Source organism: Myxine glutinosa, chromosome 4 (assembly GCF_964187855.1).
Source record: "Myxine glutinosa chromosome 4, kmMyxGlut1.1, whole genome shotgun sequence".
In the NCBI taxonomy this organism is placed as follows: Eukaryota; Metazoa; Chordata; class Myxini; order Myxiniformes; family Myxinidae; genus Myxine; species Myxine glutinosa.
The window spans coordinates 81,081,341-81,102,666 of NC_136264.1; the positions used below are offsets into that span (position 1 = coordinate 81,081,341).

General features: G+C 48.3%; 1 protein-coding gene across 7 annotated transcripts in view; it reads left to right on the forward strand.

Annotated features, from left to right (window-relative positions):
- Window positions 1-21,326, forward strand: part of LOC137424912 (uncharacterized) — a 130,427-nt gene that overhangs the window by 60,160 nt on the left and 48,941 nt on the right. For all 7 annotated transcript variants that reach the window (XM_068112809.2, XM_078776080.1, XM_078776077.1 and 4 more), the window contains 2 exons: window positions 11,983-12,018; window positions 19,956-19,991. In XM_068112809.2, coding sequence (XP_067968910.2) covers window positions 11,983-12,018; window positions 19,956-19,991 — 72 coding nt within the window. The remainder of the gene's footprint in view (window positions 1-11,982; window positions 12,019-19,955; window positions 19,992-21,326) is intronic.

The following is a 21,326-nucleotide window of genomic DNA, read 5'->3' on the forward strand; positions in this document are numbered from 1 at the left end:
ATATATATATATATATACTATATGTATTGCATTGAAACAACTGATTGAAATCAAATCCAGAAACAAATAGGTCTGGTGTGGCCAGGTGAGAGCACTTTGTTTACCATATCTGAGTTATTTGGCTACTCGATACATTGAATTGTTTGAGTAGACTAATCCATATATATATATTCTCCGTAGGTGATTCTGTGATATGTCTGTCCGGGGGAGTGGCTACCCCGGTCTGGGAGGGGCTTCAAAAACAAATATCCACCATTTTGTTTCCTCACATAGCTTTGAGGCCTCTTTTGTTAGGCCCGTGGTGTCTTTCTCTCTCTCACAGTTTTATTTCAACTCTAATTCGATATCTCATTTCATTTTTCCACAGACGCTATCATGGTTTTAGATTCGGTTGAAAAAAAACGGGAAGAAAATTCGATGAAAGTTTCCGTTTATAGAACGAAATGCATATTCAAAGGCCTATAACATAGAAGGCCATTGACACTCTCTCGCGCCTTTATCTCCAATCTAACTCACCATCTGATTTCATTTTTATCGATGGTTTTAGACTCGGTGTCAGCAATAATTGAGAAAATTCACGCAAACACGGAAATCGCTGACATTTTAGAAATTCGTGGCACGATCTGTCATACACCGCCTAAAATAACAGACCGGAAAATGCCGAGACATATTAAAAATTCGTGGCGGACTTTTCCATTTGATGACAGTCATCACGATGAAATATTTAATTTATACGTCGTCACAATAATGTGGGGAGAAGGGCACAGCTTCTTTCACTATCGCCGCAGACGGAAAATTGCCGACATATTCTTCGTTCTAATTTCATTCATCATTATTGTATGGAAGTAGAGGTAATCCTGTTTAAACACACCATTAATTCCATCGATGTTTTGTTTTGTTTTTTTCCGCACGAGTTTACAAGGCTGAATTGTGTTCTCGCATCCAGGATTGACAAACAAACTCCATTTCACGTGTGCATGGACATGTAATTCACAAGTGTAAAATAAATAAATAAACACAGACGGGAGATTGCCGAGAGTTATTTTTTAGTTCTTGATTTTATACGTTATGTCCACGTACACTTTAAATAAGTTTATTTGAAATCTTTAATTTTTAAAAATGTCATTTTGTATGCTGTAACGAAAAGAGTAACATTGGTTTTCGTGGGACACAAAGGTGCAATCTAATGTTCTTATACACCGCCCAAAATACTTTTTTCCAAGGGACTTTTCCATTTGAGCTGTATTCTTTATATCGTCGGAATGTTTCATTCTTTAGACTGTTACGGATTCGTCACTTCTGTTGTTGTGGTTTTCATCCACTGTAAACATTTTTGATTCCATGAACTATTATTGTTGTCGTTTGAGGGAAATAGAGATTACTATTTTCAAAAGGTAAAAAAGTTAATGTTTTAAATGAAACCGGAACCGGACGACGATGAAGAGGAAGAAGGGGAGAGAAGGCAGAGCGAGTGAGCCGGACAAGAAGCCTAGCTGCTTCGAGGTCTGGAGCGAACGATTGGCGAACGAGGGTCACGAGTGAACTTTGGGTTTCCCGGGAAAGGGATTCCTGCGACAGAGTTGTCATCGCTGTGACAGATAAACCTGCATGGACAGGTTTTGCGGATGATTCCGGAGAGAATCATCAGAGTGCCATTACACCACGAGAACGGGCCGTCGGCCATTTTGACTCACACGCTTTGTGCATCGCTCAAGGTTTTTCACTTCGCTTCAACCATTCTCACCGCATCCAGACGTTAATTTGGTGTGTGTGTGTGTGTAACGTGGCTTTTGAGTGGGAAATCTACAGTTCGCCGATTGAGAGCCATCAAACGTCCATACCTGAAGGTGGGATTTCCCCGTCGCTTCTCGAGGACACCTTCGCCCATCTTTGGCAGTGTAACTGCCAACCCAATGGGATTCTGGTCTCGATACGACATCGTACGGACAATCACTGGAGTGGATCGACTTTGGCTTGAAGCCGGAATCAACTTTGGCTTGAAGCCGGGAAAGAGACATTGGGGATGTTCTTTTCGCTCACTTGGAGCACAGTGAGTTATATATTACGAAACTGATGGTAGCATCATAGGAATGATATATATTGATTGTACTTTTGATTAATATTTTTACTGTACCGTTATTCTTGTGTGACCTTAATACATTACTTGTTTGTTGGTAACAATTGGTGTGGTTTCACCATTGATCCTTGGCATACAGAATAACACATCTTTCTGCCGTGACTCCTCCCGGGGCTCGGAGGTACACCGTTAACGGGGTTTGGGGAGGAGCACGTAACAAGACGTAGTCACAATAACAAGTTGCAATTAGGTACTCTGCACTTGGGGAGAAGGGCGGAGCATCCTTTACGTGTCGCCACTCGTGTTTGTGAATCCTCTCTCCAAAATGAATTAAATAATGAGGGAACAGAATGAGACCGCCAATGAACGTTAACACAGACTTGCACGGGATGCTGAGCAACAAAGACATTGGAAGGTAATGTGTGCTCAGCAAACATATACAAGAGCACCTGCAATGAATCCGGATGAAGTATTGGATTGTGTTTTTTTTTTTTTTTGTATACTGAATCGAGGCTCGTGAAAGAGCTAACATTTACTTCACAAGCAAATCAACCAGACAAACAAAATGTATAAAAAGAGGGAGCGGAAGACAAGATGGGGAGAGGAGGGGAAGCACACAAACACAACATTTGAGAGCAGGGAGATATGTGGGAGGGAGAGGGCTTGGGGGGAGGAGGCGTGGGAAGGGGGGGGGGGGGGGGTGGGAGAAGTATAAAACACAAGGACACCAAGGACTTCCAGGACAGAAGTTGGTATTTCAAAAAGGTGGATTTGGGGTGAAATTAGCAGGGGTAGAAAGATCAAGGTTTTGGATGGGGGAAGATAAGAGATGGTGGTGAACAGCTGTTTTAAAGACCTGGAGGGAGGAGTGGGATTGAAGGGAGTGGGGGAGTTTGATCCAGAGGTGGGAGAAAAGGGGAATGGAGGAGTGAAGGTGAGCAGAGAGTCTTGATTTTGGCAGTTTAACCATAAGAGAGTTGCAGGCAGATCTTGTGCGACCTGTAGGATTATTTGGGGGACAGAGCACAGAGAGAGCTGGGGGAGCAAGGCCGGAGAGGAGTCGGTAGAAGACAGAAAGACCACCAACCTGCCTGCGGTGAGTAAGTGAAAGGCCCTCGGAGTTAGCTTCATCGCGGGAGATTCCAATGATTCTGAAAGCTTTGGTTTCAACAGCGTGAAGCCGAGCTCGGTGTGAGGCAGGAGCACCAGCCCAGAGGGGAGAGCAGTATTCCATTGAGCTGCGGATGAAAGCCTTGTATGTGGTGAGGAGCTCAGGTGTGCCAAGGAAGGACTTCGCACGACGGAGGATGCCCAGTCGGCGACTGGCTTTGGAGGCCAGATTTGAAATGTGGTTTTCCCAGGAACGATCATGGCAGATAGTGAGACCCAAAAGCTTGAGTGACAGAACTTCTTGGAGAGGATTATTCAGAAAGTGGATGGGAGGGTTGTCCAGTCGGTCTTTTCGGAGAGACATCGTAAGAGTGTGAGATTTGTCAGGATTGAAAGACATGTTCCACTTGTTTGCCCAGTCTGTGATTTTGTCCACGTCTGCAGAGAGTGAGGAGGCTGCAGACTGCCGATCTGAGGGATGAGGAATGGAGCGACAGAGAGTAGAGTCATCAGCAAAGAGATAGAGAGGATTTTCAAGAGAGTCAGAGAGATCATTGATGAAGACCAGAAAAAGCACAGGGCCCAGAACACTGCCTTGGGGAACTCCAGCCTGAACAGGAAGAGGAGATGAGAGAAACCCATTCAGGGCCACACGTTGACTACGACTAGAGAGGAAGTCCGCCAGCCATGCGTGGAGATTTCCATGGATACCAAAAGAGGAGAGTTTGGTGAGCAGAGCTGGGTGCCAGACCATATCGAAGGCACGTGATATGTCAAGGGAGACGGCTCTAATTTCCTGTTTGGCATTGAGGACCTCCATCCATTGTTGAGAAAGCAGAAGCAGCATGTCCAGAGTAGAGTGACCAGGTCTGAAACCAAATTGATGATCAGAGATCAAGCCATTGGAGAAGAGGAAAGATTTCATATCTGAAGCAATGATGGATTCCATGACTTTGTTGATAATTGGGAGGAGGCTGATTGGTCTGTAGTTGCTAGGATCTGTTTTTGCACCTTTTTTGTGCAAAGTGGTGATGTTGGCTGATTTCCAAGCAGATGGCAGATGACCTTGAGCAAAAGAGAGGGTGAAGAGAACAGAGAGAGGGAGTGAAAGAGCGGAAGAACAGGATTTTATGACCCGTGGGCTGATGCCGTCAGGTCCAGTTGCAGAATCAGAGTCGAGGGTTGACAGAAACTTTTCCACCTTGTCAGGAGGAAAGGACACAGAGTCCAGGAGCAGCTGGGTACGACTGGGTTCGGTGGGTACAGAGAGGGATGGGTTTGGGACACAAGATTTAGAGGCAAACACAGAGTTGAGGCATTCAGCTTTTTCACGTGCGGAGTCAGCCGTGTAGCCGTTTTAGGTGAGGGAGGGGATGGAGGGGGAACAAACACCAGAAACAGATTTGACCAGACGCCACCAGGATTTGGAAGAGGGAGACAGATAAGAGAGTTCGGTCCTGAGAACGGAGAGATATTGTTTCCTGGCTCTCCTGAGGGTGGACATACACTTGTTTCGGGCTTTGTGAAAGGAAATGAGATTTCCTTCCGTTGGATTAGCTTTCCAGGAGACGAAAGCAAGTTGTTTCTGGGCAATAGCCTCACCACAGGATTCCGTGCACCATGGACGGGAGGAAGGGTATGACAACTGAAGACGAGATGGGATAAATCTGTGCATGAGAGAGCAATTTACTTTGGAAGGATTCCCAGGATAAGTTGATGTCAGAGGCGGTAGAGATGGGAGACCAGTCCAGATGATTGATGGCTGCTTGAAGACCGTGCCAGTTGGCCTGAGTGAAATGCCAGACTCGTCGACGCTGAGGAGGCTCCTTGAGAATGGTCAGAGAGATGTCCACTTTGACAAGCACATGATCAGATGAGCCGATTGGAGCAGAAGAAGAGCAGCAGACATTTTCAGGGAAGTTAGTCATAACCAAGTCCAGAAGAGAAGATGCTCCGTTGACTGAGAACCGGGTCGGGAAATTCACAGATTGTGTCAGTCCCAGTGAGTCGCAGAAGTCCTTTGCTGAAGAGCCATGGCTGGTGAGAGAGGTACCCACACCCAGCCAACTGACATGGTGACAATTGAAATCACCACATATGAGGAAGAGAGAGTTGGGATGGGTAGATAGAAGTTGGTCCATATTATCAGACAGCGAGATGAAGATGGAGTCATCACTGTTTGGTGGACGGTACAACACACATATGAACAAAAGGTGGGAGCGAAGGGGAAGCCGTAGCCAAAGGTATTCCTGGGGGTGAAGTGGAGAGAGGGCAGTGCAGGGCGAGTGAGGAAGAGAGTTTTTTATAAAGATAGCAACCCCACCTCCAGGACGAGGCTCAGGTCTATCATACCGAAGGAGGGGTAACCTGGGAGAGATACCAAGGAATCAGAGACGTCATGAAGGAGGAAAGTTTCTCTTAAGCAGATCACGTCTGGTTTGTCAGAAGCAACCTGTATGGAGAGATCAGTCAAGTTTGAGCAAAGGCCCTGGATGTTTGAGGTCCATACCGTTAATGAAGAGGAAGGGGGAGCATCGGATACAGAACAGGGGGGGGGGGGGAGGGGTAGGGTAAGATGTGGAAGAGGAGGAAGAGGTAGGGAGAGCTGTTGAAGGTGTGTCAGAGATTTCAGAATAGCTCGGAGAAAGGGAAGAATGGGGCGGACAAAAGGTTTGATGGTGATTGGGTGAGGCGCAGTGAGGTGTTATTTGAGGTGGGGGAAGAGTGAGGCAGAAGGTTGGGGGAGATGAAGGTGAAAGTTGGAAGGGGGAAGAAGCGTGGAGGACGCTTTGAGGAGGAGAGGTGAGAGGGGAGGTGAGGAGCGAGGCAGAGTCTCGGAGGGGAGGGGAGTGGGGGGAGTTTAGGAGGGAATGGGCAAGGGGGGAGATTTGAAAGGGATGGGTGATGGGGAAGATTTGGAGGGGAGGGGCAAGGGGAAAGATTTGAAAGAGATGGGTGATGGGGATGATTTGGAGGGGAGGGGCAAGTGGGTAGATTTGGAGGGTAGGGGTGATGGGGAAGTTTTGGAGGGGAGGGGTGATGGGGAAGTTTTGGAGGGAAGGGGTGATGGGGAAGATTTGGAGGGGAGGGGCAAGGGGGAAGATTTGAAAGGGATGGGTGATGGGGAAGATTAGGAGGGGAGGGGCAAGGGGGAATATTTGAAAGAGATGGGTGATGGGGAAGATTTGGAGGGGAGGGGCAAGGGGGTAGATTTGTAGGGGAGGGGTGATGGGGATGTTTTGGAGGGGAGGGGTGATGGGGAAGTTTTGGAGGGAAGGGGTGATGGGGAAGATTTGGAGGGGAGGGGTGAGATTGGATTTTGAAAAGTGTACGATTAATGGGAAACGAACATTTATTGCAAAATGAGTTTCTTGAGACCTTCGAGTCAAAAATACGTTTGAGGACGCTGAAGGAGGGGTGGAGTGCTGGAGAGTTTCGGGAATGTAGAAAAGAGGAACTGTAAGAGATGGAATTTTTTTTTGGAATGAATAGATTTGGTGAGCAAGTCGAAAGCATCCTTTTCTAGAAGAAGAAAAAGGTGTTGTAATACAGTTCTTACAATGACGTACAACGACAGAATACAGTTCTTCAGGGGAAAGTTTAATCATTTTAACAACGTGATCACGTGATCACGAACAACGTGATCGAAGAACGAACGAACAAATAAGAACAACGAATAAACAAATAAGAACAGAGAAGGAAATATTTTTCTGTTTTTTTTTTTTTTTAGTTGAGATTTTACAGAAGGAAGTATGGGGTGAAAAGACTGGGAAAAACAGAGAAACAGAGAATGAAAGTAATTGCAGCGCAATCGACGAAACGCTGAGAGAAAAACAACGCCTCAAGCCAAGGTCGGACATGGTAGCCTACTACACGAGGCCTCAGAATACGCGACACGAATTAACCAACGATTTTGCATGCAGGTATGAAAAATTAACACCGATAATATTGCTAAAGACACACTATAAGTACATACACCGAAGGATAGATACAGTTTCGACAAAAACACAATTGTGAAAAATTACTTAACTTCAAAAGCGTTGTGTGTGTGTGTGTGTGTGTGTGTGTGTGTGTGTGTGTGTGTGTGTGTGTGTGTGTGTGTGTGTGTGTAATTGGACATAATAATCGGAGCATCGTTGGGCATTAGAATTGAATCGGAGCATCGTTGGACGTGAGAACTTAAAATCATAAGAGATAGAATTGTGAGAAACAAAATAACAAGCGTTACGCCTAGGTCCCCCGTCGGGGAAGTGATGTGAGTTGACAAAGTGGAACACGCAGAAAACATGCGATGATATGATATTTCGCTCACAAGGGTCAGACATACATGGAGGCGGCCGTCCTGGATTTTGACGTGGCGACCCACTTTACAATAGCGGTCTTCCTTATGCCGAGATACACCCACACACCAAATTAGAAGTTGGTACTTCGCTTATCTTTCAAGATATTCTTCTCACAAGATTCAGACATACATGGCGGCGGCCATCTTGGATTTTGACGTGGCGACCCAATTTTAAACAGCGTTCTTCCGTGTGCCTAGATACACCCACGCACCAGATTAGAAGTTGGTACTTCGCTTATTTTTCGAGATATTTCGCTCACAAGGTTCAGGCATATATATGGTGGCGGCCATCTTGGATTTTGACGTGGCGACCCAATTTTCAATAGCGTTCTTCCTTATGGCGAGATACACCCACACACCAAATTAGAAGTTGGTACTTCGCTTATATTTCAAGATATTCATCTCAAGGTTCGGACATACATGGCGGCGGCTATCTTGGATTTTGACATGGCGACCCAATTTTCAATAGCGTTCTTCCTTATGCCTAGATACACCCACACACCAGATTAGAAGTTGGTACTTCGCTTATTTTTCAAGATATTTCACTCACAAGGTTCAGACATTTATATGGTGGCGGCCATCTTGGATTTTGATGTGGCGACCCAATTTTCAACAGCCTTCTTCCGTATGGTGAGATACACCCACACACCAAATTAGAAGTTGGTACCTTGCTTATTTTTCAAGATATTCATCTCACAAGGTTCGGACATACATCGCGGCGGCCATCTTGGATTTTCATGTGGCGACCCAATTTTCAATAGCGTTCGTCCTTATGCCGAGATACACCGACACACCAGATTAGAAGTTGGTACTTTGCTTATTTTTCAAGATATTCATCTCACAAGGTTCAGACATACATGGCGGCGGCCATCTTGGATTTTGACGTGGCGACCCAATTTTCAATAGCATTCTTCCTTATGCCTAGATACACCCACACACCAGATTAGAAGTTGGTACTTCGTTTATTTTTCAAGATATGCAGGTTACAAGGTTCAGACAGACATGGCATCAGACATACATGGCGGCGGCCATCTTGGATTTTGACGTGGCGACCCGATTTTAAACAGCGTTCTTCCTTCTGCCTAGATACACCCACACACCAGATTAGAGGTTGGTACTTCGCTTATTTTTCGAGATATTTCGCTCACAAGTTTCAGACATATATATGGTGGCGGCCATCTTGGATTTTGACGTGGCGACCCCATTTTCAATAGCTTTCGTGCTTCTGCCGAGATACACCCACAAACCAAATTAGAGGTTGGTACTTCGCTTATTTTTCAAGATATTCATCTCACAAGGTTCAGACATACATGGCGGCGGCCATCTTGGATTTTGAGGTGGCGACCCAATTTTCAATAGCCTTCTTCCTTATGCCCAGATACACCCACACACCAGATTAGAAGTTGGTACTTCGCTTATTTTTCAAGATATGCAGGTTACAAAGTTCAGACATACATGGCATCAGACATACATGGCGTCGGCCATCTTGGATTTTGACGTGCCGACCCAATTTTAAACATCGTTCTTGCTTGTGCCTAGATACACCCACACACCAGATTAGAAGTTGGTACTTCGTTTATTTTTCAAGATATTTCGCTCACACGGTTCAGACATATATATGGTGGTGGCCATCTTGGATTTTGACGTGGCGACCCAATTTTCAATAGCGTTCTTCCTTTTGCCGAGATACACCCACACACCAAATTAAAAGTTGGTACTTTGCATATTTTTCAAGATATTCATCTCACAGGTTTCAGACATACATGGCGGCGGCCATCTTGGCTTTTGACGTGGCGACCCGATTTTAAACAGCGTTCTTCCGTGTGCCTAGATACACCCACACACCCGATTAGACGTTGGTACTTCCCTTATTTTTCGAGATATGGAGGTTACAAGGTTCAGACATACATGGCATCAGACATACATGACGGCGGCCATCTTGGATTTTGACGTGGGTTGCACCCACACACCAAATTAGAATGCGGTCCTTCGCTTATGCATGCACGCACGCACGCACGCCCGCACACACGCACGCACGCACGCACGGACGTACGGACGGACACACGGACGGACGGACACACGGACGGAGGGGAAAGCCATAGTCCCCCTTTCGCTCCGCTGATGGCATCAGACATACATGGCGGCGGCCATCTTGGATCTTGACGTGGGTTGCACCCACACACCAAATTCTAATGTGGTCCTTCGCTTATGCACACACGCACGTTACACCTAGGTCCCCTTGTCGGGGAAGTGATGTGAGTTGACAAAGTGTAACACGCAGAAAACATGCTATGATATGATATTTCGCTCACAAGGGTCAGACATACATGGAGGCGGCCATCTTGGATTTTGACGTGGCGACCCAATTTTCATGGCGTTCTTCCTTATGCCTAGATACACCTACACACCAGAAGGTACTTCGCTTATTTTTCAAGATATTTCGCTCACAGGGTTCACACACCACACACCCGATTAGACGTTGGTACTTCCCTTATTTTTCGAGATATTTCGCTCACAAATTTCAGACATATATATGGTGGCGGCCATCTTGGATTTTGACGTGGCGACCCAATTTTCAATAGCGTTCGTCCTTATGCCGAGATACACCCACACACCAAATTAGAAGTTGGTACTTCGCTTATTTTTCAAGATATGCAGGTTACAAGGTTCGGACATACATGGCATCAGACATACATGACGGCGGCCATCTTGGATTTTGACGTGGGTTGCACCCACACACCAAATTAGAATGCGGTCCTTCGCTTATGCATGCACTCACGCACGCACGCGTGCGCACGCGTGCGTTCAGACATATATATGGTGGCGGCCGTCCTGGATTTTGACGTGGCGACCCACTTTACAATAGCAGTCTTCCTTATGCCGAGATACACCCACACACTAAATTAGAAGTTGGTACTTCGCTTATCTTTCAAGATATTCTTCTCACAAGATTCAGACATACATGGCGGCGGCCATCTTGGATTTTGACGTGGCGACCCAATTTTAAACAGTGTTCTTGTTTGTGCCTAGATACACCCACACACCAGATTAGAAGTTGGTACTTCGCTTATTTTTCAAGATATTTCGCTCACAAGGTTCAGACATATATATGGTGGCGGCCATCTTGGATTTTGACGTGGCGACCCAATTTTCAATAGCTTTCTTCCTTATGCCGAGATACACCCACTCACCAAATTAGAAGTTGGTACTTTGCTTATTTTTCAAGATATTCATCTCACAAGTTTCAGACATACTTCGCGGCGGCCATCTAGGCTTTTTACGTGGCGACCCACTTTTAAACAGCGTTCTTCCTTCTGCCTAGATACACCCACACACCAGATTAGACGTTGGTACTTTGCTTATTTTTCGAGATATTTCGCTCACAAGTTTCAGACATATATATGGTGGTGGCCATCTTGGATTTTGACGGGGCGACCCAATTTTCAATAGCATTCGTCCTTATGCCGAGATACACCCAGACACCACATTAGAAGTTGGTACTTCGCTTATTTTTCAAGATATTCATCTCACAAGGTTCAGACATACATGGCGGCGGCCATCTTGGATTTTGACGTGGCGACCCAATTTTCAATAGCGTTCTTCCTTATGCCTAGATACACCCACACACGAGATTAGAAGTTGGTACTTCGCTTATTTTTCAAGATATGCAGGTTACAAGTTTCAGACATACATGGCATCAGACATACATGGCGGCGGCCATCTTGGATTTGGACGTGGGTTACACCCACACACCAAATTCGAATGCGGTCCTTCTCTTACGCACGCACGTACGCACGCACGCACGCCCGCACGCACGCACGCATGGACGGATGGACGGACGGCCACACGGACGGGGGGGAAAGCCACAGTCCCCCTTTCGCTCCCCTGAGCGACGGGGGGACAAAAAACAAGGTGTGTGTGTGTGTGTGTGTGTCTGTCCCACTCCCCTGTGGGTGATCCACTCCCTGGTGCAATGTGCGTGATGTGGGAGGGATGGGGGATGGGGAGGGAGAGGATTTGAGCTCTTAAAGTCACATTTACATGAGATGTAATCACACATTTCAAACTGTATTTCCCACGTGCACGCACATGCATTCACATGTTATCAGAAGTAAATACATTGTGTAGATTAGATTATTTGTGGATCTGGTATATTGACAGTAACCATTTTGTGAACCTGAATGTGCAGGTGCAGCATCGAACTCAATTTGTCGAAATGTCACACACGTCCATGCCCGTGGGATTCCCACGGGTGACCACACTCGTGGAAATATATTGTGGTGGATGAATATTTTGAGCAACTGGTTTGAAAGTTAGTATGTTGTCGTTATAGTTCCTTCCATGTGTCCAGATCGCAATGACCTCATAGTCCAAATATCGAGCCGTTTACGACTTCAGATAACACACATCATGTACGTTAACTATAACCACGCATTGACTTTGTGTTTTACAGGGCTAAAGGCTTCTCTCCTGGGACTCATTTGGATGTGTAAGTACTATAACTTTTAATTGTGCATACATTCACAAACAGATAAAAAGGTCTTGTAGAATGGACTTTCTTTCCATATGAAATGCTGCTCATGGGCTTTGTCTGTTCCAGAATGTTCAGGAAAGGGATTTCTGATTGATGGTGTATCTAAGATATTGTATGTGTATTTGAGATTATTAGCTCTATTGTTAAAGTGTGAGTCAGACATTCAGTAAGTCAGTGTGCACTCAGGCAGACCAATTAAAATCATGCCTCTGTGCGACCTACTTTAATATTGAGCCCCCAATCAGCCTTAAGCATCTTTCACAAAGTTGTGTAATTTAACCATATTTTCACATTTAATTTAGCCATGTATTGATTTTTTAAATCTTGAATGTCTATTATGTTAAAGTTATCCGTGCCCCTTTCCTAAGTGTGTTTGCTTACACCACCCATGCTTTAAGGCATGCCACAAGGCCTATGGCCTCCAGCAGTGCGCCCAACCAGCTTTCGGCACGGTTCGACGAAGTTGTCTCATCTAACCATAAAATGTTATGTCTAATTATACCATAGTTTGATTTCATAGCTTGAATACCAATTATATGCAAGTTTGAGATGATTAATCCTGTGTTTTATATTTTGTATGGCATCTTCATCGTGTGTGTTTGTGTGTTATTGTTGCCTCAGGCAAAACTTTTCTTTCCATCTTTATGAAGGAAGTTTGTTTGTGTGACACGTCCAGTTCGTGTATTAAATGAAATAAATTTCTTGCAAAAAATCCAAGCCATTTGTGGGCACATTTCTCGCAAAAAATTTGAGTCAATTTTCAGGCAATTATCGCAAAAATTATCTTATCGCAAAAAATTTTATCGCAAAAATTATCGCAAAACATTTGAGCCATTTTTCTGGCAAATGCCTTTCAACAAATCTGAGCCATTTTTCGGGGAAATGCCTTTCAACAAATCTGAGCCATGTTTCGGTCAAATTTCTTGCAAAAATCGAAGCCATGTTTCGGGAAAATGTCTTGCAAAAATCTGAGCCATTTTTCGGGCAAATGTCTTTCAAAAAATCTGAGCCCTGTTTCGGGCAATATTTTTGCAAAAATTTCGAGCCATTTTTGGGGCAAATGTCTTGCAAAATACCTGAGCCATTTTTCGGGCAAATTTCTCGCAAAAAGTTCAAGCCATTTTTCGGGCAAATTTCTCGCAACAAATTCAAGCCATTTTTGGGGCAAATGTCTTGCAAAATATCTGAGCCATTTTTTGGGCAAATGCCTTTCAAAAAATCTGAGCCATTTTTCGGGAAAATTTCTTGCAAAAAATTCGAGCCATTTTTGGGGCAAATATCTTGCAAAATATCTGAGCCATTTTTTGGGCAAATTTCTCGCAAAAAGTTCAAGCCATTTTTGGGGAAAATGTCTTGCAAAATATCTGAGCCATTTTTCCGGCAAATTTCTCGCAACAAATTCAAGCCATTTTTGGGGCAAATGTCTTGCAAAATATCTGAGCCATTTTTCGGGCCGAGAAATATTTAAAATTCGTGGCGGACTTTTCCATTTGATGACAGTCATCACGATGAAATATTTAATTTATACGTCGTCACAATAATGTGGGGGGAGGGGCACAGCTTCTTTCACGTATCGCCGCAGACGGAAAATTGCCGACAGATATTCTTCGTTCTAATTTCATTCATCATTATTGTACGGAAGTCGAGGTAATCCTGTTCAAACACACCATTAATTCCATCGATGTTTTTTTTTCCGCACGAGTTTACAAGGCTGAATTGTGTTCTCACATCCAGGATTGATAAACAAACTCCATTTCACGTGTGCATGGACATGTAATTCACATGTGTAAAATAAATAAATAAACAGACGGGACATTGTCGAGAGATATTTTTTCGTTCTTGATTTTATACGTTATTTCCACGTACACTTTAAATAAGTTTATTTGAAATCTTTAATTTAAAAAATGTCATTTTGTATGCTGTAACATAAAGAGTAACATTGATTTTCGTGGGACACAAAGGTGCAATCTAATGGTCTTATACACCGCCCAAAAGACTTTTTCCCAAGGGACTTTTCCATTTGAGCTGTATTCTTTATATTGAAGAGCAGGGCTCTTGCTTGAGACGGACGAAGTGACGGGCAAGACACAAACTCGTCCGAGAAGATGTTTATTGTAAAAACCAACTCGGGAACTCTCAAAAGCCCGTTTATCGGGCTGCATATATATCAAAACCAGAAAGCACAACCGAAACCGAAAGCCACGCCTCTCAGGCGAGGCGCGCTTTGGTGGTCACGTGACCGACAGGTGCAAAGGAATATAACCGCACGCGCGGCACGCTTTGGTGGTCACGTGACCGGCCACCCCGGCGCCGTGGTTTGCCCGCCGGTTACGTCACCGGCTGGAGCAAGGAGATTCTGTTGCTGGTCTCGCTTGGGGGACCCAAGGGTCGCTACACATGCTCCCCCAGAATGGACTTGATCCAGGAAGGTCAACCTGAGGGGGGTCCGGATGACCCGACCGAAACGACCCCTGGCCAGTCGCGGGGGGGGGGGGGGGGGGGGGGGGGGGTGTCCGGTGTGGTGGCGGGGGGGGGGGGGGTGCAGTGGACGGGGGGCGGCCGCGCCACGGTGGGAGAGCCAGCAGTAGCGGCTGGCCGACGTCCATGTGGGCCGGCTTGAGGCGGTCCAGCGAAATCTGGTCCGCCCGGCCACCGATGTTGACGATGAAGGACTTGTTGTCCCATCGTAGGATCCAGAAGGGTCCATCGTATGGTGGCCAGAGCGGCCCCCGGTGCGCGTCGTGGCGCACGAAGACGTACTCCGCCATGCGGAGTGCTGGGGGGACGTAGGATTGGGGGTCGCCATGGCGGGACGTGGGCACCGGGGCGAAACGTCGGGCGGCCTCCTGGAAGTCCGTGCGCTGGCGCGCGGCGGACCAGGGGCTGGTGGCGTCGGGAATGAACTCGCCCGGTACGCGGAGGGCCTGGCCTTACACCAGCTCGGCGGTGGACACCTGGAGGTCCTCTTTGGGAGCCGTGTGGAGGCCCAAAAGGACCCACGGGAGCCGGTCGGCCCAGCCGTCGTCCTGGAGGCCGGCCATGAGTGCGGCCTTCATGGAGCGGTGGAACTGCTCGCACAACCCATTGGCCTGGGGGTGGTAGGCCGTGGTGCGGTGCAGGGTAACGCCCAACGTGCGGGCGACCACGCCCCATAGTTCGGACGTGAACTGTGGGCCGCGGTCCGACGAGATGTCCGCTGGTGCGCCGAAACGCGCGACCCAGGTGGCGATGAACGCCTGGGCCACGTCGGCGGTGGTGGTGGAGGCGAGGAGCACGGCCTCCGGCCACCTGATGGTCCTGTCCACCATGGTAAGCAGGTGGGTGAACCCCTGCGATGGGGGAAGGGGACCCACCAGATCCACGTGGACGTTGTCGAACCGTCGCTCGGGCATGGTGAAGGGAGCCAGCGGAGCCTGGGTATGACGGTGGACTTTGGCCCGCTGGCAGGGTGTGCAGGCGTTGGCCCAGTCGCAGACGTCCCGTCGTAGCCCATGCCAGATGAAACGCGCCGCCACCAGCCTCTGGGACGCCTTCCGGCCCGGGTGAGAGAGGCCGTGGAGCGAAGTAAAAATGCGACGCCGCCAGGTGACCGGCACAACGGGGCGAGGTCAGTCTTGGGAGATGTCGCACAGCAGGACCGTGTCCGCGAAGGGGACGTCAGCCAAGCGGAGGCCCGTTGCGCCACCCGGAGCGCCTGCACCGTGCCGTCGGTGGCCTGGTCCGTTGCCATTAGGGCGAAATCGACGCCGAGGTGGACGGCATTGGCGCCGGCTCGAGAAAGGCAGTTGGCCACGGCGTTGTCCTTCCCGGCGACGTGCCGGATGTCCGTGGTGTACTCCGACACGGCGGAGAAGTGGCGCTGCTGGCGGGCCGACCATGGCTCCGTGACCTTGGCCATGGCGAAAACCAACGGCTTGTGGTCGACAAAAGCCGTGAACGGGCGGCCCTCCAGGAGGTGGCGAAAATGGCGGACGGCCAGGTACAGCCCGAGGAGCTCGCGGTCGAAGGTGCTATACTTCAACTCGTTGGGCAGGAGTTGCCGGCTGAAGAACGCGAGCGGCTGCCAGGCCCCGTTTACCCATTGTTCATGGACCGCGCCCATGGCGTAGTCGGAGGCATCCGTGGTGAGGGCGATGGGAGCCTGGGGTACCGGGTGGGCCAGCAGCGTGGCATTGGCGAGGGCCCGTTTTGCGCCGGTAAAAGCAGCGTCCATGTCCGTGGACCAGACAACGTCGCGTTTCGCCAGCTGGCCACGGAGGGCGGCGTCTAAGGGCCGCATGCGTTGCGCTGCTCGGGGCACGTAGCGGTGATAAAAGTTCACCATCCCGAGGAACTCCTGCAGCGCCTTGACGGAGCGAGGGCGCGGGAAAACGGCGATGGCCTCGACTTTGGCCGGTAGCGGCACGGCGCCGGTCCGGGTGATGCGGTGGCCCAAAAAGTCGATCGTTGCCGCACCAAAGTGACATTTGGCCGGGTTGACGATCAATCCGTGCTCGCTGAGGCGGCCGAACAGCGTCCGGAGGTGGAGGAGGGGGTGCTCGGCTCTGGATGTGCTGGCGACGAGGATGTCGTCCAGGTAGGTGTAGAGGAACGGCAAGTCGCGCAGCATGCTTTCCATCAGGCGCTGGAACGCCTGTGCCGCGTTTTTGAGGCCGAAGGGCATCCGGAGGAATTCAAAGAGGCCGAAAGGTGTAATAACGGCCGTCTTCGGGATGTCGGCCGGGCGGACGGGCACCTGGTGGAACCCCCGAATCAGGTCCACTTTTGAAAAAATGGTCCGCCCCGCCAACCGGGCGGAAAAATCCTGGATGTGCGGGACGGGGTACCTGTCGGGGGTAGTGGCGTCGTTAAGGCGGCGGTAGTCGCCGCATGGCCGCCATGCTTCCCCGGCTTCGGGACGATGTGCAGCGGCGAGGTCCAGGCGCTGTCGGAGCGCCGCACGATGCCGAGGCGCTCCAGCGCGGCGAACTCGGCCTTGGCGACGGCGAGTTTGGCGGGATCGAGATGGCGAGCCCGGGCGTACACTGGCGGGCCCGTAGTGGGGATGTGATGCTCGATGCCGTGACGCATCGCGATGGCCGAAAACGTCGGTCGCGTGAGGGCCGGGAACTCCGCGAGGAGACGTGCGAAGTCGTCTGCCAATGGGAGGACGCAGGAAAACTCGGTGGGCGCTGAACGGCTCAAGGCACATGCCAGGGAGCTGAAAGTTTCGGCGTTGACGAGACGCCGGCGTTTCACGTCGACCAGCAGCCCGTGGGCGCACAGAAAATCGGCCCCGAGCAAAGCCATGGGGACGTCCGCCGTCACGAACTCCCAGTGAAAGAGCTGGCTGCCGAAGCAGAGGGCGACGGTGCGTGGGCCGAAGGTGCGGATGGTGGAGCCGTTGGCCGCGATTAAGGAGGGGCCGCAAACGGCGGCCCGCCTGTCCTTCGCCGAAGCAGGAATGATGCTCAGCTGGGCGCCGGTGTCGCAGAGAAAGCACCGCCCCGACGCTTGGTCCGCGATGAATAGCAGGTTTCCGGAAATGGCCGGCGTTCATTGCTTGTAGGGAACGCCGGCCCGCCCGTTTCCCGACTTGCCGAACATGCACGGGGTCGACATGATCTGGCCTGCCGCCCGAACCTGGCGTGGAAATAACACTAGGCCGGGTCCGGCGGGGGCTCCGGTCGACGCGTCGGATCCGGGCGACGCGGCGTCGCCGCTGCCAGTCGCGCCGGCCCGGCGGCCTCTGGGAAGGAAACTGCATCGCGGGCGCCTGGGCTCCCGGCCACCACCCCGACAAGCTGGTTCGCCGCTCCGGCGAGCTGGCTTGCCGAATCGATCTTGTCGGCCTCCTTGGCGAGGTCGCGGGGGTTCACGATGGTCGTGCCTGCCAGGGCGACCCGTACCTGGGCCGGGACCTGGCGAAGAAAAAGCTCCCGAAACAGGAAATCCGAGGGGTGCTCGCCGAGCAACGCGAGCCTGTAGTCCATGCATTCGGACGGGCGCGTATCGCCGAGCTCAGGAAGGTCGAGCAGGCGTCGTGCGCGCTCAGCCGGGGAGAGGGCGAAAGCGCCCAGAAGAAGTGCCTTGATGGCGTCGTACTTGCTGTCAGCGGGCGAGTTCTGAAAGAAGCTCAGGCAGCGGGCGGCGGTCGCGGAGCCAAGCGCGGTGACCACGTAATGGTATCGCGTGGCGTCCTCCGTTATGCTACGCAGGGTGAACTGGGAGTCCGCCTGCGCGAACCAGACGGCGGCATGTGCTTCCCAGAAGGTGGGCAATTTGAGGGACACTGCGGTGTCCATTGAGTGTTCAGATCACGTCGGGGTCACCAGTGAAGAGCAGGGCTCTTGCTTGAGACGGACGAAGTGACGGGCAAGACACAAACTCGTCCGAGAAGATGTTTATTGTAAAAACCAACTCGGGAACTCTCCAAAGCCCATTTATCGGGCTGCATATATATCAAAACCAGAAAGCACAACCGAAACCGAAAGCCACGCCTCTCAGGCGAGGCGCGCTTTGGTGGTCACGTGACCGACAGGTGCAAAGGATTATAACCGCATGCGCGGCACGCTTTGGTGGTCACGTGACCGGCCACCCCGGTGCCGTGGTTTGCCCGCCGGTTACGTCACCGGCTGGAGCAAGGAGATTCTGTTGCTGGTCTCGCTTGGGGGACCCAAGGGTCGCTACAATATCGTCGGAATGTTTCATTCTTTAGACGTAGTCACAATAACAAGTTGCAATTAGGTACTCTGCACTTGGGGAGAAGGGCGGAGCATCCTTTACGTGTCGCCACTCACGTTGGTAAATCCTCTCTCCAAAATGAATTAAATAATGAGGGAACAGAATGAGAAAATGAAATAAATAATGTTAAATTAAATAATTAATTCAATAATTAAATAATTAGATAATTAAATAATAAATTAAATAATTCCAAAATGAATTAAATAATGAGGGAACAGAATGAGATCGCCAATGAACGTTAACACAGACTTGCACGGGATGCTGAGCAACAAAGACATTGGAAGGTAATGTGTGCTCAGCAAACATATACAAGAGCAGCTGCAATGAATCCGGATGAAGTATTGGATAATGTGTGTGTGTGTGTGTGTGTGTGTGTGTGTGTGTGTGTGTGTGTGTGTGTGTGTGTGTGTGTGTGTGTGTGTGTGTGTGTGTGTGTGTGTGTGTGTGTGTGTGAGTAATTGGACATAAGAATCGGAGCGTCGTTGGGCATTCGAATTGAATCGGAGCATCGTTGGACATAAGAATTGAAAATCATAAGAGATAGAATTGTGAGAAACAAAAATAAAAAAAACAAGGTGTGTGTGTGTGTGTGTGTGTGTGTGTGTGTGTGTGTGTGTGTGTGTGTGTGTGTGACCCACTCCCTCATGTGTGTGTGACACTCCCCCGTGGGTGATCCACTCCCTGGTGCAGTGTGCGTGATGTGGGAGGGATGTGGGTGGGGAGGGATAGGATTTGAGCTCTTGAAGTAACATTTTACATGAGATGTAATCACACATTTCAAACTGTATTTCCCATGTGCACGCACATGCATTCATATGTTATCAGAAGTAAATACATTGTGTAGATTAGATTAATTGTGGATCTGATATATTGGCAGTAACCATTTTGTGAACCTGAATATGCAGGTGCAGCATCGAACTCAATATGTCGAAATGTCACACACGTCCATGCCCGTGGGATTCCCACGGGTGACCACACTAGTGGAAATATATTGCGGTAGATAAATATTTTGAGCAACTGGTATGAAAGTTAGGATGTTGTTGTTAGAGTTCCTTCCATGTGTCCAGATCGCAATGACTTCACAGTCCAAATATCGAGCCGTTTATGACTTCAGATAACACACATCATGTACGCTAACCATAACCACGCATTGACTTTGTGTTTTACAGGGCTAAAGGCTTCTCTCCTGGGACTCATTTGGATGTGTAAGTACTATAACTTTTAATTGTGCAAATATTCACAAATAGATAAAAAGGTCTTGTGGAATGGACTTTCTTTCCACATGAAATGTTACTCATGGGCTTTGTCTGTTCCAGAATGTTCAGGAAAGGGATTTCTGATTGATGGTGTATCTAAGATATTGTTTGTGTATTTGAAATTATTAGCTCTATTGTTAAAGTGTGAGTCAGACATTCAGTAAGTCAGTGTGCACTCAGGCAGACCAATTAATATCATGCCTCTGTGCGACCTACTTTAATATTGAGCCCCCAATCAGCCTTAAGCATCTTTCATAAAGTTGTTTAATTTAACCATATTTTCACATTTAATTTCACCATATATTGATTTTTTAAATCTTGAATGTCTATTATGTTAAAGTTATCCGTGCCCCTTTCCTAAGTGTGTTCGCTTACACCACCCATGCTTTAAGGCATGCCACAAGGCCTATGGCCTCCAGCAGTGCGCCCAACCAGCTTTCGGCACGGTTTGACGAAGTTGTCTCATCTAACCATAAAATGTTATGTCTAATTATACCATAGTTTGATTTCATAGCTTGAATACCAATTATATGCAAGTTTGAGATGATTAATCCTGTGTTTTATATTTTGTATAGCATCTTCACCGTGTGTGTTTGTGTGTTATTGTTGCCTCGAGCAAAACGTTTCTTTCCATCTTTATAAAGGAGGTTTGTTTGTGTGACAGGTCTAGGTCGTATATTAAATAAAATAAATTTCTTGCAAAAAATCCAAGCCATTTTTGGGAGCATTTCTCGCCAAAAAGTTGAGTCAATTTTCAGGCAAATTTATCGCAAAAAAATTGAGCCATTTTTCGGGCAAATGTCTCAAAAAATCTGAGCCATGTTTCGGGCAAATTTTTCACAAAAAATTCGAGCCATTTTGGGGGCAAATGTCTTGCAAAATATCTGAGCCATTTTTCGGGCAAATTTCTCGCAAAAAATTCGAGCCATTTTTCGGGCAAATGTTTTGCAAAAAATCTGAGCCATTTTTCGGGCAAATGTCTTGCAAAACATCTGAGCCATTTTTCTGGCAAATTTCTCGCAAAAAATTCGAGCCATGCTTCGGGCAAATTTCTCACAAAAAATTCGAGCCATTTTTCAGTCGTGATTTTGAAATAATTTGAAATATTGAAATTAATATCCTGCATTTAAAATTTGGTTGTTCAGCATTAAATTTCAAAATACAGTACTACTTTTTTGAAGTTTACTAATTTTTTGATGGTTCAGAAGCAGAATCCTCCACAAAAACCACCTGATCACCCAGACTTTTCATTCCTATACCTGCCCTTCATCGCCATCCCTAAAG